This window comes from Alligator sinensis, unplaced genomic scaffold (genome assembly GCF_000455745.1).
Source record: "Alligator sinensis unplaced genomic scaffold, ASM45574v1 scaffold31_1, whole genome shotgun sequence".
NCBI lineage: Eukaryota > Metazoa > Chordata > Crocodylia > Alligatoridae > Alligator > Alligator sinensis.
The window spans coordinates 3,361,951-3,385,542 of record NW_005841884.1 but is presented as its reverse complement, the minus strand read 5'-3'; the positions used below and the strand labels follow the sequence as shown (position 1 = coordinate 3,385,542).

Genomic DNA, 23,592 nt, shown 5'->3' with positions numbered 1-23,592 from the left:
CAGGGTGGCATTTTACAGATTAACTGGTGCAGAGAGGAGTAAACTTTCCTAGACGACAACCTACTTTGCCAAATGATAGCACTGGGACTAGAGGTGCACCAATACAATGGTCCACATAGGATCAGCACTGATAAAAGGAAAATTAACATTATCATCAATCTGCTTTTTTTGGCCAGTGTAGCCAATGTCACCAATAAATGCTGCATTCATGTGCACAGCCACAGCATGTACGCAGCTAAGAATGCAGCCCAGCAGCTTGAAGAGCAGCTCCCTGCCTGTAGGAGGGAAGGGGCGTGGTGGCAGCAGACCATGATCCCCACGGTGAGGGAGGGAACGGGGCTGGGGCAGAGGCTGCCCACCCAGGGGAAGGCATGGGATGGATCCTTGGGCAGCTTGTCTGGGAGGTAGGGAGGGGGGCAGCTCCCTGCCATTGCCTGCCACAGGCTCGGGGGCAGGCACCAGCCTCTTCCGGGTGCGAAGGGGCTGGCAGCAGCAGTGGAGCTGGCAGGGGGAGCTACAGGATGGGCTACAACAGTGTTTCCCAACCTTTTCCACATTTTGCCCATCCCGGTCAAGCATTTTCCCCCTTTTTTTCTCATCAGTCCAGTCTCCTTCCCAAACAAGTCAATCAAATGCACAGTCACCATGGGCAACGTTCAGTTTGCCCACTCCAGGAAAATATGAAAAGCTTATTCCAGAGAAGAAGCTTTACCAATAGAAATATCTGAGTACTGTTCTTACTATTTCACAGAGCCAAACTAGCTGCATTAGGACAAACCCAAAACAGAGATTTCCTTTCAGCTGTTGCTGACATAAGCATTCCAAAAAACTTTTGCATATTTTTGGTAAAAGCCATCACACAACCATTCTTCTAACAGATCATTTCAATACTTACCTGTAAAATATTCCTTAGTACTGTGCGTAATTCTGCATTCTGGCTTGTTAATCCTTTTGCCTGCTTGGCTAATTCATACATCAAGTCATCAAATAATTGAATAGCCTGTCAGAACAAAGCAAATTACAAAAAAATACACACACACACACTCTAATAGAGAGGAAGGCACTAAAAGTACAGGTCATTGTATACCCGCATTTTTTTTTGAGTGAAGGACTTTGTATCCCCTTGGTACAAACATGGAACACTGCACAATTGAACTGCTGGTTTCTCCAGACTGCCTCTATTTAAGATGAAAGCAGATACTACATGTTCTGTGTTATTACACACAACTGACTTGCCCAAGTGACTTGTCAAACCCACTTTTGTCCCAGCCACAGATTTCGTAAAAATATCAACATTAATTTACTTATAAATATTAAAAATTGTATATGCTATCCTAAGATAATTAAAAAAAAAAAAAAGCCTGGTTTAAATCAAATGACTTTGAAGGCCAGTTACTTTCAAAAAGTGGCATTTTACTCTAGAAAAAAAAAATTACTCTTTTCAACTTCCCAGCTTCATAATGGCATAGCTCCAAAATTCAAATTTGTCTCTCTAATGCTTGTCCTTGAAGCGTTTAAATATTTTAAGTGTTTAGCAGTGGACTGGGCCAGGCCAGCTCCTGCTTTCCTCCACATGTGGCTTCCTGCTGGAGTGCTACAAGTCCCACACAGAGACATGGAGCTGACCAGCTCAGCCCGATGACAGATGGACCAGGAGCCATGTGCCATCAGGCCAGCTCCATGGCTCCACATGAGACTTTCAGCACTCCAGCAGGAAGCTGCACGTGGAGACACACAGAGTCCACCCAGCTGGATGGCATGCAGCTCCCAGCTGGAGTGCCATGAGCCCCACATGCTGGCATGGAGCCAGCCTGATCTAGTCTGAACGTGCATGCCAACAGGCTGGGCCGGCTCCATGCCAGCAAGTACAGCCCCTGGGACTCAACCAGAGGCAAGTGCTGCTGGGGGCTCCGTCTGCTGCTGATGAGGTGCCAGTAGCAGGGGCTGTGCATCATGAGGGGGAAGGCAGAATGTACAGTGGAGGGGAGGCACCCATACCCACCCACAAACCCCACACACCTCTTTACAACCCCCCCAAACCCTACACCCATACCCCCCACATCATTCCACAAATCCCTACACCCACTCCCCAACCATACAAAGCACCTACATATATTTCTAAAGAAGGTTTGAATAGTGTTATATTTAATTTGTAAAATAAACAAATATATAAAAGTAATTCATTTTGCATAATTTTGAGTTTTCCTGCACATTTTGAATTTTTCTGTGCATAATTCCTTGGGGTGTAATAAACTGTTAATGTAACACTGTATTTGTTATCAGCTATTTTTATAAAGTTCAAAGTTTTTCAACATAGATTTTATAGATTAATTAAAAATTAATCAAAACATTAAAATAGATTTTAAACATTAATAATGCTACTGAACATATACCACAAAATAAATACCAAGAGCTTAATCTTCTCAAGAAACTAAGGGCAAAATTCTTACCACTGTAGGTCCCATAACAGAAAATTATTCAAGTTTTCTAAAACAAAGAAGGATGTGTCTCAAATGCATCTGATCCCAAGAGGAAAATTCTATGATACAAACTCCTATAGCTGTTAAAGGGAGATTTTAACTAGTTTCCAATCAAGTTTTTAGCACAGTATTAAATGTTAAATGTCTTACACTACAGAAGACATCATACCTTGGGTAATACTTTGGAGAAAAATGTTTGCTCTAACTCTGAAAGGTCAATATGAGGTAGAAACATGTCAGTCAGGATTCTTAACACCCCTGTAAAACAAAAATATTGACAGACTATTACAAAAGAATACCACAAAACAATCAAACACACCAAAATTGTTATCTACCCATCACAAAAAATGTAGAAATGTTTAAAGGGAAAAATAAAAACTATACATTCATACTCCGTGGGTGCATCTACATGAGACACTAGAAGAGCAGTAGACTAACTCTACTGTGCATTAGTGCATCATGGCACAAGCCATGCTAATGCACTAGAATTAGTCTATTGCATATTAGTGTCACCTAAAAGATGTGTGCTGGCGCTACTACGCAGTAGTGCCAAATACAGCACATTAAGTTAGTACCTGTTATTACAGTTACTAACTTAATGCACTGTAATTACAGCACATTAATGCACATGTAGACATGCCCAATATGTACAAATTGCCTGCCCTAAGCTTTTCATACCTCATCATTAAGGCTCCTTACCTTGTTTATTAGAGGCCTAAAAGGACCTAGTCAGTTAAGGCTGCTAAAGCCTTGAAATTAATTGCTCAATGTCAGTTTCACCAATTACAGAGGTAAAGAAAAACAATTACATTAGAAAGTAGACAGTGAAACTGAAGAACTCTAAGGCGCATAAGCAGTTTATGCACTTAACCAATATGCAGATAGTGCATGTTTAATACAAAGTAATCAAAAGGAAAAAACTGGGGCTGACACTGTTAGGCAGGTAAGCAAATTATACACTTATCCAACAAATATATGCATATACTGTAGTCTACTTGTATGCATGTGGCAAAATGACAACTGCTATCTGTACATTCTTTAATAAATCTAGATACCAATAAAAAAAGGCTCCAACATGTATACAAGGGCTTATGTACTCAACTTACTTACTAAGTAGTTTTATCACAGACCACTGACAGTTCTAAGACTAAGCATATATGTAGCTGTATACAGAATCATTGTCTAAAACAGAGGTGGGCAAAGGCCAGCCCATAAGCTGACTCCATTTCCCAACAGCCCTTGCAGTGGTAGCTCCTTCTGGCTGCTGCTGCCAGACCCAGCCCTGCTGCCCAGGCACCCCGGCCCATCTACCTTGTAGCCACCACCGGAGACAGGACCCTTGTGGGCAGAGTGTGCAGCTGGGATGGGGCTGTGACCAGGAACAGGGCAAGCAAGCAGGGCTGGGAAGACACAAGGATCTTGAGGCAGTGACAGTGTAGGGCCACAATCTGCTGCCTGCACGCCCCTGCAACAAGTGCAGGTTCTGCAGATGGGCGGGGGGTGTGCAAGTAGCAGATCATGGCTCTGCCATGGCCCGGGGCCCATGTTGTCACTGCCTCAAGATCCTGACTGGCTGTGAAGCAACTCCTGACATGGCTCTGGCTGGTCTTCATAGAAACCCCAGGAGTATGGGGTCAGGACACAGCCCTGGTTCTACAGACCCACGCTGTCAGGGCCCCATGCTCCTGGGGTCTCCATGGAGACCAGTGAGGTGCCACATGGGCAGGGGCTACTGTGAAATGGAGTCCGGCTGCCAGCTGGATCTGCCATTTTGCCCACCCCTGGTGTAAGAGGAAACACTAAAGATTTAAACCATATCACATCACTGCACATTCACCATCCAGGTTGGCAAAAGCTCAGCCTCTTCACTATGAATACCAGTAAAACTGCTAAAAACTTCATGGCAAGCAAATGACTGGCCCAGGACTAGTGTCCAGATTTCACAGACTTATAACACAGTTTAAGCTAATTTTCATTAAAAACTTCAAGCCTCTTTCCTTGTGAAAATTCCAACCCCACCATTACAGCAATGCAAAACTGAAGAGGCCTTTGAATGAGAGGAAGTTTTTCCTTCTCAAGAAGGATCTGTTAGTGGAGGACAGTACTATCCTCAGGATATAAGACTGAATTAACTAATGACTTGAAACACTAACAGTTCCTAAAAATGACCTTATGATACACCAAGCTTTGCTCTCAGCTCTGTGTAACCTCTCTGTTAAAGGAAATTACACTTGACAAACTACAAGCAGAAATTCTCAATGTATACAAAATACCTCATGAGTAATCATAGCCTATTCATTTTTAAAGAAAACAATAGTATGTTTTAGCCAACTATGGAGGAAAGAAAAACACAGAGCTGCTAATCTTATCTGCTTTTTTCTTTCTTCTTTTACTGGAATATTAATAACTCAAAACTGCTGCCTGTCTAAATAATCACTTATAAAACTTCTCTCTGTTATCGTAATGTGGTACATGGGCATTTAGAATCACTACTGATCATGACAAAGTTTGACATCACTGTACAAATGAGACAGCAGTTGAAGAAAATTTTTCTGTGAAATCAATAACTAACAGTCAGCAATAGTAGAATGGAAAAACAAAACCTTACACATATTCAAACACACTCATCTAGCCTTTTAATTTTTCGGAAACTCATTCAGCATTGTAACTGTTGAAGACTGTCTTAAGAAACCAAGAAAGACGCATGCTAAAGAAGTAGTATTTCTAACACAGAAGCTATAATCCAATAACTGTAATACGAAATGCCATATAGGGATCAAGCACTACAGTTCTAAATAAAGTTATCATAACTCTTACTTACAAATATGCTCGGTCCAGTCATCAGAACTTTGATACACAGAGTAAAAGCGTTAAAGAAAGTGAACTCAAACATGTTCTGAAATACAGATCAGAGACCTGAGAAAGAATGTCTTGCACTCAAAAGCTTGTCTAACATTATCCCAACTACGTAGCTGGTCCGGTACGAGATGTCACCCTAAGAAATCCTTGCCTCAAATACAAATTAATGTTCAATCTAATCCTAAAATTTATTACTACACCCAACCTGCAAATATTTCAAGGCATGTCCAAAATCAATAGCATCACTCTTATAGTTAGATATGTAACCACTTAAGCGCTTTGGAGTTTGGGATCTACATAATGACTTATACATGGATGCAGACCAAGGAATTGTCCAATGTTACTTTAACTGCTAGATGAACCGCACACGCGTGCAAACACGCACGCACACACACACAGACACACACACACACACACACACACGTACAGAGTAAAATTTATCTTAGAATGCTGAATGCCTGCTTCACGTTCAGACTAGAGCAGTTGCCTACTATCTGGCACCTAGATCATCAGACACCCAGTGCATTTGTTTACTGTAAATCACATTCACCCTTCTCCTTCATAAACTCAGTGTCAGAACGAAGATCTTTCTTTTGCAGTGCACTTTTCCTGCTTGCGTGCTTATTCTCTTGTCTCTCAAACACTATTTGGGGAAGGTCATCAGAACCAGGGCTGCAGAGACACCGAACTCATAAGTACCCACATATTTCTGACTACCAACACACATGTACACATGCAAAAGAGGGAGTGACTATTCACAGATTCATAGATTGTAGAGTCAGAAGGGACCCAATGGATCATCGTGTCTGACCCCCTGCCCCTGGCAGGAAAGAGGAACTAGGTCAGATGACCCCAGCCAGGTGATTGTCAAGCTTCCTCTTGAAGACCTCCAAGTTAGGTGATAGCACCACCTCTCATGGAAGCCCATTCCAGACTCTGGCCACCCTTATTGTAAAAAAATTCTTCCTAATGTCTAACCTACTCTCCACTAGTTTGCACTAGTATTCCTGGTTACTCCCTGGGGTGCTCTGGTAAACAGCACATCCCCAATTCCCTGCTGTCCTCCCCTGATAAATGTATAAGCGGTGGGCAATATGTGCATGGGTGTTGTGTGATCTGTATCTCGGCAGAGCCTGTAATGACCTGCAGGTTTCCACACACAGGTTGAAGCACAAGTTGTAGTGGGGATGAGTGAGGAGGACCATGTGCAGGGAAAATTTCACATGGTCCAATATAATTTATCCAACTCCTGAATTCTTTCCAGAGGAGAAAGGTGAGACTGACCCTCCCCATCCCTGTTTTTGATAGGCCCTGATCTCCCAGTACTCAGCTTGGTTTATTTTGCTAATTGTGCACCTGCTACACCTGGGGATTTCTCTCACCCCCTCCCCTATGCTGTGCCCAGCTTCCTATAATCAAAGACCTGAGGGGGATGTTTTACACTGGAAAACTCATCTCACTTCACCCCAACTATACAGTTAGCCCAATAAAAGATTTCACCCTAAGAAATCCCCGCCTCTTGCTATGGCCCCGAGCGCGCACAGCAGCACAGAGCAGAGCACAGGGCTCTTCTAACAAAGATCTGAGCTCTCGCAACCCCCATGGAGTCCCCGGATTATTGCGTGGCTCTGGGCACGAAACAGACCAGCACCCAGATGCTTCCGAATCCCAACACATCTGCACACACACTTCTGGGTACTAGCCCTTGCCACACTATGGGCCATGGACACACACTTCTGAATCCACACACGCACAGACTCTGTCTATGCCTGAAGAAGGGTGTTTGTGCCCAAAAGCTTTCAAAGAACAATTTTTCCAACTGTTTAGTTGGTCTAATAAAGGATATCAGATCTACCCAAAGAAACTTGTCTGCCTATGCCCTTAGACCAACACAGCTACAACCAACATCCCAGATTCCAATGGCATTTTAGTAATTTGGAACATTGTCGTTGTTCATTGTGCAGTGACTGAATAACTTCAATTTGACTCAGAAAGATTAGACACAAGAGTCTCTTCTAACCGAGAGCTCATGTCTGTTCTGTCCAGGTTCCTGATCCAAAGGTCCAACCCTGACACAGGATCCCAGCCAGAGCTGCACACAGGCGTGAGTGAACCAAGTGGCCACCCAGGGCCCGAACAGAAAGGGGACCTGAAAATGGTGATTTTTTTCCCATTGTCCAATTATTATCATTACCTCTGGCAAAGCGGGGCCCAATACTAAAAGTTCGCCTGTGACTGCCAGGAGTCTAGGTACGGTGCTGATCCCAGTGCTGCATGCAGCGTTGCACGGCCTGTGCCCGCAGGTGCTAGCCCCAGCCCCGCGCACGGGCGCTGCGCTTGCTCAGCGGGAGGGCAGTCCGCGTGCGCTGCTCTTGGTGGACGTGCAGGCAGTTCGTGCGCATCGCGGGCCGTGCTCAGTATGCGAGCAATTCATACGGGCGTCGTGGGCCGTGCTTACTTAATATGTATGTCCGTGGTGGGCCGGGTTTAATTAACGTGCGTGTGCACGGTGGACCGGGTTTAATGTGCTTGGACTCTATGTCCTGTGCTTAATGTGCTTCGTCAGCGTGCGTGCACATCGTGTGCAGCGCCCCACGTGCACGCGTGTGGTGATGGGCTCAGTGCAAATGCACGCGCGCTGTGTGATGTGCTTAATGATGTGGCATCGGGCTTAATGACACTCACAGGGCTGTAGTGTTTCTGATACAGAGAGCCGCTTGAACCCTGTGAGAGTCTAAGCAAGTGTCAAATGAAGCGTGGAGCTAGGGATTTACAGCGTGAGTTCAACTTCAGGCAGTGGTGATGAGCTAGACGTGGTTTGGTTTGGTTTGGTTGGATCTAGGCTTCAGCAATATTAGAAATTAAAAAGTTTACTCTCATTTTAATTCATTCTTGTTTTTCAATTTCCGTGTCAGACTGATGGTGGTGTTATTAAGGCGAGGAGGACACGACCAACCAATCTGCTGGTTCCAAATGAGAGTCACAGTCACTAAGAAAACACAGATGAGAAACCCTAAAATGGTAGTTGTCCAAGTCAGAGCAAATGAGATGCCAAGAAATGCTACAGGCAAACAGCATTTTTAATACAACACAAACAATATTTTAATGTACGTAGACGATTTGAAATGTGAAAAATCTGACATTTTCTTGTCGGACGGCCAAATCTGAGATCTTAGTTTTTCATAGACAAGTGATTTATACATACATCCGAGGAAGGAAAGCTGTGACTAAAGCTAAAGATTAAACCATTTTAAAAACTTGCGCTCTTGTCTCTCAAAAATTCTTTGACCTCATCTAGTTTTGTCCTCTGAAAAAGGTGGTAATATCTAGGTGAAGGGGATGTTACAAGGTGATAAGAGATGATTACAAGTTATGTTATCCTTTGGCTGCTTCTCAGCCTCTCTGGCTTGGATCAGGCATAGTATCTTGTTGTTTAACAACATGATATTCTATTTTTGACAGATCCTTTTCTTGTATAGAGAGAATTCAACTGATGAAGTTACAGCGCAAATGGGACTGTGCATGTAGAAGATCTCTTAGTGATAACTAAGTGCCAGGAGCCTTCTTTCACATTAGGACAGTCCCAGAACAAGTTTTTATCAACACATTACAAGAAACATCGCATTTACATCAACGCCTTCATTGGACAAGTGCATCTATCTTTTCTAACTTTAACTTCTAGGTGGTCTTTTTATTTTCCTTGGACTTTACAAAAATGGCATTTCAGTTTAACTTTTCTATCAAGGAAAATGTAGAAAACAAACTAGAGGCTCTTGGTGATACAGACTTACTCCTGGGCTCTGCACAGGATGCTTTGAGAAACCAAAAAGGATCTACAGAAAGCAAGGAAGTGTCATCAGAAGAACATGCCACATTACAGGAATCTCTGCATGCATATAAGGTAGCACCAGAAACTGCAGATCTTGTAGCAAGCTGCTGCCCAGAGCCAGCTGAAGATGAAAACCAGAATGAGACACTATCAAAGAAACAGTCCTGTAAAGTTGCCAGGGAGCATAATATTCCTGACAATGTTGACAAAGTGTTAGAAAATAAAGTTGTGGAAGCCTTATCGGGGCTATATCATGTAAACATTTCTGTAGTGGAAATGACCCTTTCAGATGGCTCCCATGGAGAAGACATAGTGTCTAAAAGTATTTCTTCTCACTCTGATCTCCTCCCAGGTGTCTATGAGGGAGGAATGAAAATCTGGGAATGCACTTTTGACCTCATAGATTATTTGTCAACAGCTGAGATACAATTTGTCAATAAGACAGTTTTGGATCTTGGCTGTGGGGCTGGACTGTTGGGAATAGTGGCCTTAAAGGGAAAGGCAGAAAAAGTCCATTTTCAGGACTTCAATGGCATTGTAATTGATGAAATAACCTTGCCTAATGTCGTGGCTAATTGTGCTGGTGGTAATGGCAGTGATGATGGTAACAGAGGAGCTGGTGAACCTACTTCAAAAAGGCTCAAGAAAGCAGATTGTTCACCTGGTCTGCTCTCAAAGTGCAAATTTTTTTCTGGGGAATGGTCTGAGTTCAGTCAACTCCTATCAAGTGACGGGAAACTTATTTCAAAGTATGATATCATTCTCACATCAGAGACTATTTACAACCCTGATTACTATAGTGCTTTGCACAATACCCTTTCTAAGCTACTGTCTAAAAATGGCTGTGTGTACCTGGCTAGCAAAGCACATTATTTTGGAGTTGGAGGTGGAGTCCATCTCTTTGAAAAATTAATTGAAGAGAGGAATGTGTTCAGGACTAGAACTGTTAAAATTATCAATGAAGGACTGAAGCGGTTTATTATTGAAATGGCCTTTAAGAGTTCTAGTTGATACATTTCTGTACCCATTGATTTGGTTAAATACCATTTCTAGCACATGCCTTCTTTATCTCAGTTGAATTGTTTTGAAGTGTCTTATATGCTGGGATACTTTGCTTCTGGAGAATAAAATGACTATATTTTGATTAGACAGTTGTATGTATTGAATCAAGTACTGGCAAAAGGTGCCAAAATGATACAACTGAGAATCTTTCATACTTTTTCACAGGACAGATACAGCAGAGGAAGCAGCAATACAAACTTCTCATGGCCATTTTGATTACTACTGTCATTCCTGGGGTGTTTTATATTAGCGGATCTGAGAGAAATGCATCCAAAATACCACTAACATTTAATATAATATGTAAATACTGGATTGAAAAGAGGCAAAAAAATGCAATACTTGTTCCAATTAAGTATTTTAGCTGAGGTCCTGGGACCAGGTCTTTGACTTAAGAGTTGGTATGTAATGCAGTGACTTTTAACATGCAATTTTCTGTTTTACCACCAGAGGGATGTGCCATTTATTACTTGCATTATATTAGAACCTAATCTTGCAAATATTTCATTTTTCTTGCTGTGTGTGTTTATAGTTTACAAGATTGGACTCCTGGAGAGCTAAATAAGCAATAATCATTGGGTGACATGCTTTCTATATTGAAGTTAATGAGAGTTTTACCACTAATGTTAAGGGGATCAGAATTTCATTGAGGTCAGCCCTTAATGTGAGAGAAAAATAAATATATTGAGCTATCATAAAATCTTGGTGCAGATAAACTACCATGTCAAATCATTTATTTATAGGAAAAACAACTTAGTTTATTGTTTTACTTGAAATTAAAATGAATCTAAGTGGGGAAATATTCTGTACAAGAAATTGGTAGTGTCACACTGACAATAAGCACGATGAATCGGGGAAATCTTTGGATGTGGTATACCTTGATTTTAGCAAGACTTCTGATATGGTTTCCCACAACATTCTTACAGGCAAGCTAAAGAAATCCAGACTGCATGAATGGACAGAAAACTGGCTGGATCATCAGGGTTAGAGGGTAGTAATCAATGGCTTGATGTCTAGTTGGCAGTTATCAAATGGAGTGCCCCACAGGTTTTGTTCAATATCTTCATCAGTGACCTGAAATATGGTGTAGAGTGCACCCTCAGCAAGTCTGCAGATGACACCTAGCTGGGGGGAGTAGTAGATACACTGGACGGTAGGGCTAAGATTCAGAGTAACCCAGACAAATTGGAGGATTGGGCCAAAAGAAATCTCACAAGTTTCAACATGGACAAGTGTAAAGTCCTACGCTTAGAACAGAACAATCCCATGCACCAGTACAGCCTGGGGGCTGACTGGCTGGGCAGCAGCTCGGCAGAAAAGGACCTGAGGGTTATAGTAGACAATAAACTGAATATGAGCCAGCAGTGTGTCCTTGTTACCAAGAAGGCTAATGGCATCCTCTGCTGCATCGGTAGCAGTGCTGCCAGCAGGACAAGGGAAGTGATTATTCCCCTCTATTCAGCACTGGTGAGGCCACATCTGGAGTACTGTGTTCAGTTTTGGGCCCCCCACTACAGGAAGGATGTAGACAAATTGGAGAGAGTGCAGCATAGGGCAATGAAAGTGGTGAAGGGGCTGGCGGACATGACTCATGAGGAGAGGCTGAGGGAACTGGGCTTAGTCTAGAGAAGGGAAGACCGAGGGGATTTAACAGCAGCCTTCAACTACTTTAAGGAGGGGTTTGAAAGCGGATGGAGCTAGACTGTTCTCTGGTGACAGATGACAACAAGGAGCAAAGTTCTCAAGTTGTGGCAAAGGAAGTTTAGACTAAATATTAGGCAGAATTTTCTCACTAGGAGGGTAGTAAAACACTGGCACAGGTTACCCAGAGAGATTGTGGACTCCATCCTTGGAGGTTTTTAAGATCCAGATAGACAAAGGGATGATCTAGTTGGGGCTGGTCCTGCTTTGAGCAGGGGTTTGGAGTAGATGACCTCCTGAGGTTCCTTCCAACCCTCATTTTCTATGATTCTATGTGAACATGAACAATTTTGGACCAGAAGGGAAGCTCTTTATTATTAGTGAGACTAGACACTCAACTCATACAAAAAGGCCTCAACTACAGTAATGTACTGTTTGTTAACAAATTATTTCAATACAGTAGTTGTATGGGGGAGGGAACATTCAAACCCATGCCTTCTCAGGTGCCAAGTAGATATTATAGGTCTAATACCTCCAACCAGATGCTTAGCTTGGGAAGGCCTTTCACATACAAAGATTTGTCTTCAACACTAAGGGGGTTTTTGTATGGTAAGGTTAGACACTTATTATAGTATACACTGTAATTGCAGATTTCTGCAGTAGCTAGATTAGAATTTGCTGCCATATTCCTTCAGTTGGTCATTCTATGTCACGTAAATTAAGTGTTGGAAAATAAAACGGATCTCTAAGTAAAGCCTGTCTACTGGAGATCCTGTTTCTGTGTCAATACTGCAGTTTCACCCCAAAGTTAAGTTAGGGGTCAATGTGCTGTGGCAGGAATTCTCCCTTCTACGGAAAATTAGATTTCAGACAGAAATTTTTCAAACTTACTCTACCCACCATAAGTGACTCATAGGAGGGGCATGGGGGTGGGGGTATGTGCTCCCCCTGAATTGGCTACCACCCCTTCTCCTGCCACTGCTGCCACTGCCAGCTCCTGTGGGCAGTCACCAATCGCCACCCCTCCCCTTCACCACCAATGCTACTGCTGGCTTTTCAGGTGGTTGCCACTCGCCAGCCCGCCACCAACACTGCTGCCCAGAAATTGTGCCCCCCCCCACAGTCTCAGGAGGCACCAGTCTTCCATGCTACCTACCAAAAAGTTTCAGAGGCATTTCAGATCTTTGCTTTCTGTCCTAACTAGTATAATGTTACTATGCACTGAAATAGCAACATGTCTAGCCCCAATGTATTTGTACTGCAGTGATGGATTAAGAAATTCCTGTTATTAAATTAAACAGTCTGGATAGAGAAATGTTGAGTAAACATAGAATATTGAGAGAGAAAAAATGGTATGGTTAGAGTGATAGGCATCTCCACAATGCAGTAAATTTTTCCGAGCTATGACACTGCTTAATAAAGAATTTATTTTAACAATATCATTCAAACCCATGAGTGTTGGGTACAGGAGCTGAGGTGTTGCAATTTTGACTGTGTCACTTCAGATAAAGGACAGGAAATCCTCTTGGTCTGACTTATTTACAAAAAAAACAATTTTCAGAACAGCTTGTTATATTTTTTATAGTAATCCTGTGAATTAAGACAGTCACAGAGACATTCCCCATAAGACCAACTAGTAAAGAAAAAGATATAGACTGATTTGGCTGTATCTGTTTTTTTGAAGATAAATTTTTATCAAATAAATAGTACTTTAGACTTATAATATCAAAAGGTAGGCTTATGCTAAAGTTACAACAATGTGGAACCAGGTACTTTTAATTTCCCCTACTTCCTTTCAAACGATATTAATTATAGAGCCTAATAGCAATTGAACAGCCTATAAATGTCAACATTTAAACTACTGTCCAAAATACAGAAGGGGGATGGTTAGGATACCAATATATTCATAAAGTCTACTCTTTTTGAGGTTGGGCAGTGAGGCAGAGTGGGGGAAAGGAGGAAACTGAGTGTCATTAAAAATTGCTTATAACTTTCTACAAAGGGACTGTTTTTCCAGAGTGGAAAGAGAGTCTGAATAATCTCCTTCCACACTTTTCAACAAAAGGTATTTCTGAGGAAGTTTAATAAAGTTTAGCTCTTGATCTTATCCTCTCTCTTTCACATGTAGTATTAGCAACTGTTAGCAGAGACTATTAACTAATTGCTCTATTCTCTAAAATGTTAGTTGGCATTGGTAAAGCAATGCAGCTTCTACCATTTCCTTTTGAGAGTTTCCACTGTTAGAATTCACTTATTTTTCCCCCTGATGTTCTGCATAGATTTTCCTTTACTCAGATTCTTCATTTCATTCTTAGCTGTAACCTTAGAATATCCTTGGGTTTTTTATGCCTATCAAACTTTTGAAAGTCTTACAGAGATTTAATGGCCCCATAGCAAAATAAAAAAACAGGAAATATTGTTAATGTAATTAAGTTACCATTTCCAAATCCTAGCCTAGAGGTGTGTACTTTGTCTAAAAATTCCATTTGTCTGAGGTGAAACTAGCAAAAAAAAATTCTTGAGTATCTGTTTCCATGAAATTTTGCTTAGGTTTTGTTCTTCCTGATCCTATCCCTATTTGAGTCAATAGAAGTAGGACCTGGGCCCTAGGTTTCTCCTCTGGTAAGTCTGTTGACATTTGAAGATGGCCATCATTCTTCCCTTTCAGACTAGGAACATTTCCTTCTCCCCTACATGTCAAATCATTGTAACCCTAGAAGCCAGCTCAGGAGCAACTTTTCAAAAATCAGGAAAAAATGGCCTCTACACTACCCACTTCTTACAGTGGACTGGGCATTGCAAGTGAGGCATGATCATCCTTCCCCTTACATCACAAACTAATGAAGCTTCTCTCCAAGGTCTCCTTGGTATGACATCATGCTGCTAAAGAGCCATCTAGAATTTCTTGCATGTGAAAAATGAAGCTGGAAATCAGGCAACCACAGCTCTCATCTCAGCCTTTTCCCAGAATTTACCCCTCCACTCTCACGTTTTGGAAGATTGACTTCTTTATAACAAGAAATTCAGTCTGGCTGCTTTTCCAGTAAGTTGGAAGTGTAGAGAGAAACATTAAATCCTGCTGCCGTCTTTCAGGGAAGTTAATTTTGAAGAGAGATTTGTTTTTTGTTAAAGGAACCAGCGTTCTTCTTATCAGACAAGCTCTCTTGGAAGCGTTTGCTAGTTACAGGAAATAAGGTCATAAAATACTCCTGTTTCTTGCAGAGAGACCAGCAAGGCAGTTAAAATGTCAACTTTTACAGATGTCATGCTATTGAAAACTTTAGGAAAAAACGTAAAATCTCATCTACACCTTTTGCCTTACGGAAAATGTTCTGTTTAGAAATTATTCCGACTCCTTTGCTATTCTTGGTTACTAGATGTAATAGCATGGGAAAATATTCCCAAGTCAAAATTCTGTTAATAAAAAAGAAATCAAAGCTGTAATCCATATCATCAGCCATTACTGATTAAGGAGTGTTCAGTAGGGTATGAAGCTGGCAAAGATAAAGCAGGGGTGGGGAGTGGTAAGACTATCTTAGGAGGATAACTGGCATTACATTCTCTGGCCTCACTGCTGATGGTAGGTATAGTAGCTTTCTGTAATGGGAGTATCTAATGGAAAATGGACTAAAATAACTTCTATTTTATATTTTGCATTGTTTGCTCAAGAAATACCCCATGGTAAATGCATCTTCAAGAAAACTCATCTCGCTGAATAACTTTAGCAGATGTAGACTGTCATGAAGCTTAGCAGAGATAATGATCAGGATTTGTATATATTTATATTATTGACCTACCGTTTGTAGGCAACAAAAGTTTTTAGGAGGGATATATAAAAAAAGAAACTATTGTGTCGAAAGGCAGTGGAGTATTCAATATGGTAGTATAACAGGGAGACTAACGCATCTGTTACTTCAAGGGAAAAATTTGCAGCAGACAGAGGCCAGGCAGCAGAGCAAAGGTCAGCTGCAAAGGACTAGGCAGCCAGGGAGCATGGTAGAGAGCTGCACATTAAGAAGGGGAACACCTGCAGCCAGGCAAGGGAACCTTGCTCAGAGTGAACTGGCTGCAAGAAGGCAGGCAATAAGATGCCAAAGACTAGGCATGCCTAGCTCTGCTGCAAAAAGACAATAGAGCAGAGCTTAGCTGGGTAACTTAGCCAGGTAACTGTAAACTCCCTTGGAAACTAGATGGCTGGGCATGATGAGCAATCCCTGTAGCAAGGGCGAGAGTCACATAACCTGCAGAGGCAGGGTTTAGAGATTATAAAAGCCCAGGACTTGAGCTAGGGGCCAGTCTGGTTCTGCAGGTGGTCAGGGAAGGAGTTTTGTTCTGAAAGGAGTGATTGAGTGGGGCAACTTGCTCTAAGAACTGCAAGCTACCTGGGGAAGGAGCTTTGTACTCAAGAAACCATAGCTCAGCAACATACTGGGAGTTGTATACCATGAAGACCACCAGCAAGGGATTAAAGGTTTACAGATGAGTAAGGAGATGCTGGAGGTCCCAGTGGTGCTGGCACACAACTGTTTTGAGGAACCCTGCCAGGGGCTGGGGCCCAAGGCACAGGAGAGGTTCCTGCCAAGGAGAGCAAGAAAAACAAGAGCCCACAGCCCAAGTGCGGTGAGAATAAGCAGGGCCAGGGATCCCACAGCTCAATGGGAGTGGGGGGCAGAACCATAGTCTGAGAGACACAAAAACTAGGCCAGGGGCCCACAACCAGAAAGGGTAGGAACAAACAGGGGCAAGAACTAGGGCCAGGGGGCCATAGCTAGGGACCTACTGAATTAATGGCAGAAGTGGGCTGTGCAGTGGCGGTTTTAAATATGGCACCATTTTTGCCTCCTGGCCAGTCAACAACAGGGACACTGCAGGAGCGGGGGAGGAGAGGGGAAGGGAGTACGCAGGGAAAAGTTGATGCCACACAGCCCACTTCCTCCATTAATTCGGGAGGAATTAATAGTCTGGGAGGGATGGAGACTGATGGAGGTGCGGAACCTGAGCACAAGGAGGGCAGAGACTGAGAAAAGGCAAGGAGGCCTGAATGGATTGGAGCAGAAATTAGGGTCTGAGCACCCTCTGAGTGGTAATACCTGTGAGGCATAGGTACAGCTCTAGGGTAGGTTAGAGGCTGTGAGCAGCCCATAAAGTATCTGGTATCCTGGGGGCATGTACAGGCCAGAAGGGCCCATCTAGCATAAGGATAGATTTGGATCAGTGGGATACAAAAAGGATCTGCTGGCCAGAAGACAGGCCAAGGCTCACTTGAAGACCCTTTCCAAATCTATTAAGAATACCAAGGCGTGGCAGATGAGGGAAAAGGGAAGGTAGCTTAGAGGGAGAGCTAGACAGAAGCCATTTGGCTACCAGGGGGCATCACATCCACCTCTGGGGCTTGGTCCTGTCACAAGTAGCAAGGAAGAACAATAAAAAGAAATGTTTGCATTTAATGAATTAAGGATGGCCTCAATGCTAGAACATCAGGAAAATGCATTAAACCAGCGGGGTTTAACTTTTTTGGGTCATTGTACCCCCGGCGGTTGGTCAAGAAGGCAGGCGTACCCTGTGGCCAGACTAGCAGGGGGGGCAGGGTCCCTCGGTTGAAAACCCCTGCACTAAACAATTCAGATGCAGCCCAAGTTAAGATATGTATGCTCCAGATATTAGGCCTGTGCAAGTCAGCAGCAATCCGATCCAGCTTTGGATCCATCCGCTTCGGATGGCCACAATCTGATCCGGATTTCCAGACCAGGTTTCCACCTCGATTCAGCCGAAGCGGCTCCAAAGCATTGGAGCTGCCACAGAGATCCGGCCATAGGGTATAATGAGGAATCAATTAAATATCTATAACTTTGTTGTTTCTTGTCTGACTTGGAAGAAACTTGCATGGATGGTAGCCACTGCTGAGACCATGAAGTCTGCCAAGTTTCAAGATTGGTGCAGGGTTTTTGTGGGAACTGTACCCTAAATTCTTGAAAGCCAAACTCATGTCATGGCTGTGTCACACCACCAGTGCGGGGGGGGTGTCAAAACTGCAGGACTGGTAGCTCTTACTGAGGCCACAAAGTCTGCCAAGTTTCAAGGAGATTGGTGCAGGGGTTTGGAGGGAACTGCACCTCAAGCTGCAGACGAGCAAAACTGGTGCCATGGGTGACACTGTGTGAGTTAAGGTGCAGCGGGGTGACAGCTGCAGGGATCTTGGCCCCTGCTGTGACGCGTGCCAGGTGTGGAGGAGATCGGTGCAGGGGGGTTCTGGGGCCCTGCACCCCTAGCTGCTGACAGACAAAACTCATGCCAAGACTGTGTCTGTCTTGGGGCAGTTGATTATCTTGTTTTGATTCTTTCCTCTCCTTAGCCTGGGTTTGTAGATGCTAACTGCTGCTCATTAAGTCTTTATGTAGTAGCTAGGTCCTGTGTATTGAGCTGCTCCCTGAGTTCTTGGTCCCTGAGTGAATCATGATTGATTGATTGATTGGTAACTGGAAACACAGTAGTTTAGCAGCCAGGCCTGCAGTAGTGTCTCCTCTCCCCCATCCTAAGACAGAGACCGTCCCACACAAACCAATGGCACAAGTTTTGCTTGTCCGCAGCTTGAGGGGCAGTTCCCCCCAAACCCCTGCACCGATCTTCTTGAAACTTGGCAGGCTTTGTGGCCTCAGCAAGAGCTACCACCTTGCAGTTTTCACCCCGCCATGTTGTAACACATAGATGTGACAGGGGGTTTGCTTTCAACAATTTGGGGTGCTGTTCCCCCCCAACCCCCTAAACCAATCTTCTTGAAACTTGGCAGGCTTCATCCCCTCTGCAGAGTCTACCACTCCTGAAAATTTCATCCAAATCAGACAAAAACAACAACGTTATATTTTATTTTTTCCCCATTATATCCTACAGCCGGATCTCTGAGGCGACTCCAAAGCCTAACAAGGCCAGCGCTTCCACCCGGATGTGCTGCTTCGGACCCTGAAGCGTCCGAAGCTTCTCTGGATCCAAAGCTCTGTCCGAAGCCTCGCACAACCCTACCAGATATGTATGCTCATTTGACAATACCATAGTTCCATGATTTTAAGATGTGTCGTCCCCCCCCCGCCATTTAACATAAGAGAAAGGGCCCTTCATCTTAGAATCAAGTATGAGAGTGCGGAGGTGCAGCAGCTGCCATGACTCGGGCGCCAACCCATACCCAGGGTCTGAACCATAGCCCTAGCTGCTGCCTGTCCCACCCCCCACTCCTGCCCCCAACCCCATCTCTGCCCTCCAGCCTTTTCTTCCCATCTCTACCCCACGCAGTCTCTGCTCCTCTGCCTGCCCCTATTTCTCCCTTCCTGCCTCCCTTACCCTTCTATGCATCAGTGGGCTCCATCCAGGCTGCAGCCTGAAGCACTGAGAAGCCCTGTAGCAGTGGTGCACAGCCCACATAGCTGCTACAGGGGCTGGGCTGTACCCCAGGCTAGAACAGTGTTGATGCCTTCCAGCAAGAGTAAGGGGCAGGAGGAAAGTAGAGACTTATGGGGAGGGAGGAGAGGGGGAACAGAGGCAGAGGAGGAAGAGAAACTCCAAAGCTGCAGAGGTGGGGGGCAGGCAGGGGGCAGAGGTAGCAGGGCACAGGCACAAGCAGGGGGCAAACTGCTTGACCTCTCAATACCAGCTGCCTCCCGCCACAGTAGTGGGAGGATGAATTAAAGATGACCTTCCAATAATTAGATTCTATGCATGGAAAATTATACCATATTTTCCATGTATAGAATCTAATTATTGGGGATTCATTTCAAATTCAGGGTCTTAGATTCAAGTGAATACGGCACCTGTTTAGTCTGGACAGTCTTACACTGAAGCAGGGTCAAGCTATTCAACATGTATGGAGAGCACACAGAGGGAAACAAAACATCACTATGGATCTTTTTATTCAACTAAAAGTCACGCTGATTTATTTGAACACAATTTAAGATGGTATATTACATAGTAGTTAAATTCATTTCTTGTCATCCGACCAAGTAATTTCGTAGTCTTTGTATACTCTTTTTAGTATTTCTACAGTCACTGAATGATCTGCTTTACCATATCCCTGCAGGAAAGAGGGGAAAAAGTTTAAAAGGGTGCAAATGTATGAGATGCCAAATCATCAAGTTTGAGTTATCATTCTAAATATCCAGTTTTATGGCCTCAAAGCTTAATGTATTTTACTCGCAATACTCGCGCTGAAGTAAATGAAAGTTCTGTAGTCAGTTTTTAGTCTGTCTTTAAGAAAGAACAGGATTATACAGAATCTTTAGACTCACATGCCATAAAAGAATAAAGCCATTTTCTATAAACTATCTTATTTAAAAGAAATCAACCTTTTTCTCAGTTTTTGCAGAGTTAGAACACAGACAGGATTGTTTAATGAAAATAAACCTTATTAACTAGAGTTAAGGTTGAAGGCAGGTATCAGTAACTTCTATATAGGTCACTAACACTTCTGAAAAGTAGAGGGCAGGAAAAAAGAAGAAAATCAGAGTTAGGGTTTAAATGAAACATAATTGACTCTCAGCTAACAACAGGAGCATTAACTCCAGTGAACTCGAAACAGCACAGTTAACTGAAACCTGAACTGTATGTTAACACAAAAACACAACTGATAGAAAAAAAAATAAAAGCATGATATGAATTTCAGTCTAACTTTTTAAACAAAAAAAAAAAATGCTAGTTGTAATAATTAGGACTGTAATAGTTTACTACTGCAAATTATTTTACATAAAAACATAAACTGTAACTTGTTCAAAGAAACAAACCCAGGACTTACTGTAGAGAGACCAAATACCCGCAGTTTCTTATCTTTGCTATTATGGTCAATTTTTCCTCCTCCCAGGCACTTGCATTCAAAGCCCAATTTTTTCATTTCAGGATTTAATTTTTCAAATATGTGATCTGGAAAAAGATATTTAAATCCATTAGCCAGAACTTGCATTTCAATATCAAAAAGATTTAGAGGTCCTTTTTTTCTAAGTTACTCATTCTTTCTAATCTCCTATCTGAGGCTTGTAAGAAAAAGATTTTGTTATCGATAGATCTGGGGGCACCAGAATGGTTATACTTAAGCTTGTTGGTTTCATTAAATCAGAGGCTGGTCAAACTGTACAACCCCTAGCTGAAGTCTAAGAGGTCTGGAAGCTATGTTGAGCAATACTAGTAAGAGTTGCTTTTTATGTGGGCACAGTGCGACTCCAAGCAAAGCCTAGTACAAAATCCAGGACGGACAAGGTCTAAGGACTCCTATACACATGCAGGAAGCTGGCTCCGATGCGCTGGATTTCCAGTGCATCAGAGCCGAGTCTGCCAGAGCACAAAATTAACGTGCTCCAGAAGACTCCAGTGTCATGTGAATCAGCATCCCTGCACAGAAAAACAGCAGCAGGGCACTTTGAACTAAAGCTTGTCCAACAAGCTTTATTTCAAAGCACCCCGCCACCTTTTTCAGTGTGAGGATGCTGATACAGGTAACGATTGGGCACTTTTAATTAGTGTGGCTTGCTAATTAAAGTGCCCCACCCCCCCACACCTCCTGCAGCATATGTAAAAATGCCCTAAGAGAGCATCGTAAAGACAGTCTTAATTTAAATTATCTTCATAGCAACCAGGCTTCTAAAAGAAAGATCAAAAAACCTTATAAACTGAATGTTATTAGTTCCTGTTGAAGCAGTGCATGCATTAGCATGTCTTTACAGTATCTGAGTGTGCACTTATCCTGACAAACTGAAAACCAGCTTGGGTCTTACCCCTAATTCAGCTCTCATGGGTCCCAAACTCCACAGGGCTGTTGGCATAAGAATTAAAATGTAAGAACTGCCACTTACTGGGTCAGACCATTGGTCCCTCTTGCCCCATCTGCTGTGTCACACAGGGGCACAGAATGGATGCTGCAAGGGAGACTGAAGTGGGTATAACCAGGGTTCCCCCCCGCCCCGTTCCTCTCGTCCTTGCAGCCTTCGGCATTTAAGGTCTAAGATGCTTCAATTCAGAGGCCAGAGTCCTCACTCCTATGCTCAATGATGCCCCTTTCCTCCAAAAATTTGTCCAATCCCTTTCTGAATCTGGCTAAACTGTCGACTTCCAAAGCATCTGGCGACAAAGAGGTCCACACTTTAATTACACACTGGTTGACAAAGAAATTTGTTTTGTTAGTTTTAAATTCATTACCTGCTAGTTTCATTTTGTGACCCCTAATACTCGTATTGAGAAAGAGAGAGTGAATAAGAAAGCCCCATTTACTTTCTCTTCGCCAATTAGTACTATATAAACCCTCATCACGCCCCCTCAAGCATCTCTTCTCTAAGCTGAATGGGCCCAGCCCCTTGAATCTTTCCTCATGCAAAACCCCATCCACACCACTCATCACCCCTGCCGCCTTGCTCTGGACAGTCTCTAGATCTCCCCTCTCCTTTTTTGAGGTGCGGGGACCAGAACTGGGCACGAGACTCGAGGCGTGGCCGCCCCTTGGACTTGTAAAGGGGCACGATGAGACGTTCGGTTTTACGATTCCCTTCTTCCTATCCCTGGCACTTTGTTTGCCTTTGTGAGGGCTGTTGAGCACGGCCCTGTTTTCTTCTGTGTTCACAAATCTTTCCTGGAGGGCAACAGCCAAGGTAGAGCCCATCGCAGCGACACCTTTTTGTGACAAAATCTTGACACGCCCAGGCACGGGACCCCTGTGGGGAGCCTGCCCTGCCAGAGCAAGGCGGGCACCCAGCAGCCCAGGGACAGTCCCAAGCGCTCCAGCTGTCAGGGCTACTGCAAGAGCCGGCTTGGCCCCGCCCCTCGGGGCGGGGCCTCTCGCGCCGAGCCCCGCCCCCTCCCGTGGAGGACTCACTGTGGAACTCGGCCGCTTTGTTGCCCCTGACGACGTCTCGGTGCTCGGCGCCCCCCGCGCGCTGCACCCGCACCAGGATGTACTTGAACGTGCCGTCCGCGTCGATCTCCACCTCGCGCACCGCCTCCAGCTGCCCCGCCATGGCGGCGCCACTGCACAGCCACCGGAGTGCGGGGAAGGGGGAGCCTGATACCGCTGGGAGAGCTTCGGTGGGGCGGGGCTGCGTCGCCCGTGACTGACAAGTGCCGGCGGTGGCTGCAGTCGAACGCCAATCGGGAGTGGGCTTGTCACAGCCGTTGTGACGCGCCAGTCAGGAGGCCTGGCCTTGCTGATTGGCAGCAGCCAGTAGGGGGCGGGGCCGGGGTGGTCGCGCTGCTTGGGGGCGGGGCTACAGCTTCAGTCCGCGGTTTGATTGGGCGGTGCCTGTGTCACTTGTGTCCCTCGCGTTGGAGGGAATCTGCACCTACCCGGTTGCCTGCGGAGGCGGTGCCCCGCCGAGCCCTGCCCGAGGGTGCTGGACTTGCCTTGCTCTGGCAGCGCTGTGGTATGCACCCGACGCGGGCCGCTCTCCTCACGCTCAGGCCGTGAACACGCCCAGGGGCTGCTGGGGGCCCAGGCCGCGCTAGGGACTTGAGGGGCCTTGCCAGGCGGGAGTGGAATAAGCCGCCCTCATTCTCAGGGCTCCTGAACAGCAAGCAGCCTTGTTGACAACCCTTCGCTGATTGTGTTAAACAGCCCGTTGCAAAAGTTCGCGATGGAGTTAACAGGCACTTCGGTGGAGTACAGTTCAATTACAGAGCAGACGGGCTGGAAAACGCCACACAGGGAAGCAGCAGAAACGCCGAACAGCCCACGTACCAGCCCTTCCCAAACTTTTGATACCC

General features: G+C 44.3%; 3 protein-coding genes across 9 annotated transcripts in view; 1 reads left to right on the top strand and 2 right to left on the bottom strand.

Moving 5' to 3' along the window:
• The window catches only part of CUNH1orf112 (chromosome unknown C1orf112 homolog), a 30,628-nt gene extending 24,448 nt beyond the window's left edge, over positions 1-6,180 (bottom strand). For all 3 annotated transcript variants that reach the window (XM_025196762.1, XM_025196763.1, XM_006017733.3), the window contains exons 1-3: positions 5,302-6,180; positions 2,650-2,738; positions 896-1,000 (exon numbers count right to left, since the gene is read on the bottom strand). In XM_025196762.1, coding sequence (XP_025052547.1) covers positions 896-1,000; positions 2,650-2,715 — 171 coding nt within the window. In that variant the 5' untranslated portion in view covers positions 2,716-2,738; positions 5,302-6,180. The remainder of the gene's footprint in view (positions 1-895; positions 1,001-2,649; positions 2,739-5,301) is intronic.
• A 1,438-nt stretch (positions 6,181-7,618) lies between these two features.
• Positions 7,619-10,938, top strand: METTL18 (methyltransferase like 18). Of its 5 annotated transcripts, XM_025196798.1 has the most exons (3): positions 7,652-7,804; positions 8,255-8,360; positions 8,802-10,938. In XM_025196798.1, the coding sequence occupies exon 3, from the start codon at positions 9,055-9,057 to the stop codon at positions 10,177-10,179; it is 1,125 nt and encodes a 374-aa protein (XP_025052583.1). In that variant the 5' UTR covers positions 7,652-7,804; positions 8,255-8,360; positions 8,802-9,054; the 3' UTR covers positions 10,180-10,938. The 5 variants fall into 5 exon arrangements, with proteins under 5 accessions (XP_025052584.1, XP_025052582.1, XP_025052583.1 ...); XM_025196799.1 differs by lacking the exons at positions 7,652-7,804; positions 8,255-8,360 and adding an exon at positions 7,619-7,642 and having other exon boundaries at positions 8,819-10,938; XM_025196797.1 differs by lacking the exons at positions 7,652-7,804; positions 8,255-8,360 and adding an exon at positions 7,619-7,642.
• An 8,811-nt stretch (positions 10,939-19,749) lies between these two features.
• On the bottom strand, positions 19,750-22,970 carry LOC102376846 (14 kDa phosphohistidine phosphatase-like). The gene is made up of 3 exons (XM_014516917.2): positions 22,709-22,970; positions 20,645-20,769; positions 19,750-19,927 (listed from the first exon to the last, which is right to left on the bottom strand). Exons 1-3 carry the CDS (start codon positions 22,848-22,850, stop codon positions 19,835-19,837), a joined length of 360 nt encoding a protein of 119 aa, XP_014372403.1. The 5' UTR covers positions 22,851-22,970; the 3' UTR covers positions 19,750-19,834.
• Between the last annotated feature and the right edge of the window lie 622 nt (positions 22,971-23,592).